At 44.9% G+C, this 4,846-nt stretch overlaps 1 protein-coding gene across 1 annotated transcript in view; it reads right to left on the bottom strand.

The window, feature by feature from the left end:
- Positions 1–871: 871 nt before the first annotated feature.
- The window catches only part of ZNF490 (zinc finger protein 490), a 31,857-nt gene continuing 27,882 nt past the window's right edge, over positions 872–4,846 (bottom strand). The window contains exons 3-5 of the mRNA XM_023188786.2: positions 4,178–4,304; positions 3,609–3,669; positions 872–2,474 (exon numbers count right to left, since the gene is read on the bottom strand). Of these exons, the coding sequence (XP_023044554.1) occupies positions 1,235–2,474; positions 3,609–3,669; positions 4,178–4,304 (1,428 nt within the window). The 3' untranslated portion in view covers positions 872–1,234. The remainder of the gene's footprint in view (positions 2,475–3,608; positions 3,670–4,177; positions 4,305–4,846) is intronic.

Genomic DNA, 4,846 nt, shown 5'->3' with positions numbered 1-4,846 from the left:
ATCCCAGCAGAGGCCAAGGTAGGTGGATTTACCTGAGGTCAGGAGTTCAAGACCAGCCTGGCCAACACGGTAAAACCCCATCTCTACTAAAAATATAAAAATTCGTTGGGCGTGGTGGCATGTGCCTGTAATCCCAGCTACTAGGGGGGCCTGAGGCAGGAAGAGCGTTTTGACCTGGGAGGCAGGGGTTGCAGTGAGCTGAAATCGTGCCACTGTACTCCAGCCTGGACAACAGAGTGAGACTCCATCTCAAAAGAAAAAAAAAAGTAAAATGAACTGGGGCTAGGCGTGGTGGCTCACACCTGTAATCCCAACACTTTGGGAGGCCAAGGTGGGTGGATCATTTGAGGTCAAGAGTTTAAGATCAGCCTGGTCAACATGGTGAAACACTGTCTGTACTAAAAATATAAAAATTAGCTGGGCATGGTGGTGGGCACCTGTAATCCCAGCTACTTGGAAGGCTGAGGCAGAAGAATTGCTTGAACCCAAGAGGCAAAGGTTGCAGTGAGCCAGGATCATACCACTGCACTCCAGCCTGGGGCGACAGAGTGAGACTCCATCTCAAAAAACAGACAAACAAAAAAAGGCTGGGAGCTGTGGCTCACGCCTATAATCACAGCACTTTGGGAGGCCAAGGCGGGTAGATCACCTGAAGTCGGGCGTTCGAAACCAGCCTGACCACATGGAGAAACCCCATCTCTACTAAAATCGCAAAATTAGACAGGCGTGGTGGCGCATGCCCGTAATCCCAGCTTCTCGGGAGGCTGAGGCAGGAGAATTGCTTGAACCCGGGAGCAGAGGTTGCAGTGAGCTGAGATCACACCACTGCACTCCAGCCTGGGCAACAAGAACAAAACTCCATCTCAAAAAAAAAAAAAAAAAAAACCACAAAAGATGGGATGGATAAAGAAGTTTCCTTACAGTTTCTCTCAGTATATATTGTCAGGTGTCTTTAAAAGATTCTGTGGAGTGAAGGCTTTCCCACACTCCTTACATTCATAGGGTTTCTGTCCATGGAGTCCATTCGCATATTTGCAATCCTACAGGAGAGTGGAAGTGCCTCCCATATTTATCAAGTATTTCATTGCCGCATGAGTCATGTCTTCAAAGTGAATTAGGACAACTGAAGGCTTAATCACACCGTTTATATTCCTTGAATTTCTCTCCAGCGTAAGTACTCTCACATATCCAAAAGGAACTAATACAGCTGACAGCATTGTCACAGTTTACTTTTTTAGGGCTTCTGCCTAGTATGAGTCCTTTCGTGCACGTGCAGAGACTTTGAGTAACTGAAGGCTTTACCACACTGTCTACATTGAAAGGGTCTTTCTCCAGTATGAATTCTTTTGTGTACTTTCAGGGAATTTAAACAAGTGAAAGCTTTGCCACACTGCTTACACTCACATGGTTTTACTCCAGTGTGACTTCTTTCGTGCCTTCGAAGGTGACTGAAGTAAATGAAGACCCGACCACACTGTTTGCATTCATAGGGTTTCTCTCTAGTATGGGTTCTTTCATGGATTCGAAAGTGAGTGGAATAAAGAAAGGCTTTACCACATTCTTTACATTCGTAAGTTTTCTCACCAGTGTGAACTCTTTCATGCAATTGAAGGTAACTTGAAGAATTGAAGGCTTTACCACATTGTTTACACTCATAGGGTTTTTCTCCAAAATGAGTTCTTTCGTGCACTTGACAGGAACTAGACGACTTGAAGGCTTCCCCACATTTCTTACATGTATAAGGTTGAACTCCGGTGTGGGTTTTCACGTGTTTTCGAAGGCTTGAGTGGGAAAAGAAGGCTCTCCCACATTCCCTACAGACAAAAGGTTTCTCTCCAGTATGAGTTTTCTCATGACTCCGTAAGTACGTGGGACAACTGAAGGCTTTCCCACACTGCTTACATTCATAAGGTTTCTCTCCGGTGTGAGTCCTTTCGTGGGTTAGAAAAGGCTGGTAATAGATAAAGGCTTTTCCACACTGTTTACATTTGTAGGGTTTCTCTCCAGTGTGATTTTTTTCATGGCGCCGAAGAGCAGTAAGATACCTGAACGCCTTCCCACATTCCTTACATTCATAGGGTGTCTCTCCAGTATGAATTCTTATATGGTTTCGAAAGGAAAAGAGAAATGCGAAAGCTTTGCCACATTCCTTACATTCATAGGGTTTCTCTCCAGTATGAATTCTTTCATGGGTTCGGATACTGGAGCTGCGAGTGAAGGTCTTCCCACATTCTTTACATTTATGTGGCTTCTCTCCATATTCGTGATACTCATTTGGTTTCTGTTCAGTGTGAGACCTCATGTGTCTATTAAGGGAGACTTGATGCATGAAGACTTCCCCACACACACTGCAGTCACATGGTTTTAATCCAGTAGGAGTTTCCAGGTTCGTATGAAGATCAGGAATCGGGCTAGTGCTTTTTCCACACGGACGATCATCTTTATTTTCACAGAGTGTTTCAACCGTAGGACTGCTGTAAAAAATGAGTACCACATTATTAATAGTTTTGTATTAATGATCTTATATTTATTAGCAAGTACCAGAATTACATTTTAAATATTTTCAGAGAAACTCTACGTTATCTGCCCTGTCTAAATTGTTTAAAAGCTAATATACTCAATACTCTAGAACAGGCAGTGACCATAACTATTATCAAAATAGTCAAGATTTTTTTTTTTTTTTTGAGACGGAGTCTTGCTCTGTCACCCAGACTGGAGCGCAGTGGCACGATCTTGGCTTACTGCAAGCTCCGCCTCCCAAGTTCACGCCATCCTCCTGCCTCACCTTCCCAAGTAGCTGGGACTACAGGCGCCCATCACCACACCCAACTAATTTTTTTGTCTTTTTAGTAGAGATGGGGTTTCACCGTGTTAGCCAGGCTGGTCTCGATCTCCCGACCTCATGATCCGCCTGCCTCAGCCTCCCAAAGCGCTGGGATTACAGGCGTGAGCCACCACACCCGGTCTTTTTTTTTTTTTTTTTTTTAAGATGGAGTTTTGCTCTTGCTGCCCAGGCTGGAGTGCAACTGTGTGATCTCAGCTCACCGTGACCTCCGCCTCCTGGGTTAAAGAGACACTCCTGCCTCAGCCTCCCAAGTAGCTGGAATCACAGGCATGTACCACCACACCTCGCTAATTTTGTATTTTTTTTTTAGTAGAGACAGGGATTCTCCATGTTGGTCAGGCTGGTCTTGAACTCCTGACCTCAGGTGATCCACCTGCCTCGGCCTCCCAAAGGGCTGGGATTACATGCATGAGACACCACGTCCAGCCAGGATTTTAAAATACTGTTTCATAGTGATTTCTTTTCACACCCTGAACATCTATGACTTTTTTTTTTCTGTAGAGACAGGTTTTCTCTCTGTTGACCAGGCTGATGTTGAACTCCTGGCCCCAAGCAATTCTCCAGCCTTCACCTCCCAAATGCTGGGATTAGAGGTATTAGCTACCTTGCCCAGCCCATGAGAGTTTCAATGAAACGTCTTCAGTAAAAATTTTCTAAGAATGAATAAACTTGAAACTGTGCTTATTGTTTTGCTTGCTTGGCTTTTGAAATTTACAAAATAGTAAGATTCTCTCGGGGCTAATTACTCGTGAATGCAACTCACCTTAGTTTTCTTCCTTGGTTTTTGGGGTTGTCTTCAATATCCTGGTCTTTCCATTTTTCCCCTAAAATACAAGCCCAGAGAACCCACTATAAATTATTAGAAATGATAGAAAATTATAACACTCTAAGATCCATGATTAGCTATGACCGTGTCTGGTTTACTTACTAAAGTATTCCCTACCCACATTTTTTTCTTTTGAGACAGAGTCTCGCTCTGTTGCCCAGGCAGGAGTGCAGTGGTGCAGTCTCAGCTCACTGCAACCTCTGCCTCCCAGGTTCAAGCAATTCTCTTGCCTCAACCTGCTGAGTAGCCAGAATTACAGGCACCTGCCACCATGCCTGGCTAATTTTTTATACTTTTAATAGAGACGGGGTTTCCCCATGTTGGTCAGGCTGGTCTCAGACTCCTGACCTCGTAATCCGCCCACCTTGGCCTCCCAAAGAGCTGGAATTACAGGTGGGAGCCACCGTATCCAGCCCTTTCCCACATTTTAAATCTTGGAACACAGTTGTTGTGCAAGAAACACTTGTTCTCTCCTTAATTAAGTAGAGAAATTAAGTCACCCTTACCTATGCAGGCCAGGTTCTTGAAGGTTGCCCGCATCACATCTCTGTAGATATTCCTCTGGCCAGGATCCAGCAAAGCCCACTCCTCCAGGGTGAAGTTCACAGCCACATCCTCAAGGGAGATGGAGTCCTAAAACATCCCCCATGTGTGTATAGGAGGAGGGGTGAGATTGGCAGTAGTGAGGATCCATTCTCAGAATTCCTGAGAAATTCCATATAATCCTGTAGTCTCGGTTCAGTGATATGACTTTGTTGTCAGAATTCTCTTTCCACACTCACTTCCTCATAAATTTAACACTACCATGAACATACAAAAATTATTTCTGTATTTTAACTGTGATCACTTGAAGCCTTAGTTTTTTTTTTTTTTTTTTTGAGATGGAGTCTCGCTCTGTCGCCCAGGCTGGAGTGCAGTGGCACGATCTCGGCTCACTGCAAGTTCCACCTCCTGGGTTTATGCCATTCTCCTGCCTCAGCCTCCCGAGTAGCTGGAACTACAGGCGCCTGCCACCTCGCCTGGCTAGTTTTTTGTATTTTTTATTAGAGACGGGGTTTCACCGTGTTACCCAGGATGGTCTTGATCTCCTGACCTCGTGATCCGCCCGTCTCGGCCTCCCAAAGTGCTGGGATTACAGGCTTGAGCCACCACGCCCGGCCTTTTTTTTTTTTTTT

Source organism: Piliocolobus tephrosceles, chromosome 21 (assembly GCF_002776525.5).
Source record: "Piliocolobus tephrosceles isolate RC106 chromosome 21, ASM277652v3, whole genome shotgun sequence".
NCBI lineage: Eukaryota > Metazoa > Chordata > Mammalia > Primates > Cercopithecidae > Piliocolobus > Piliocolobus tephrosceles.
Note: the sequence above shows the minus strand (reverse complement) of the source record. Positions and strands in the feature narration are given on the sequence as shown.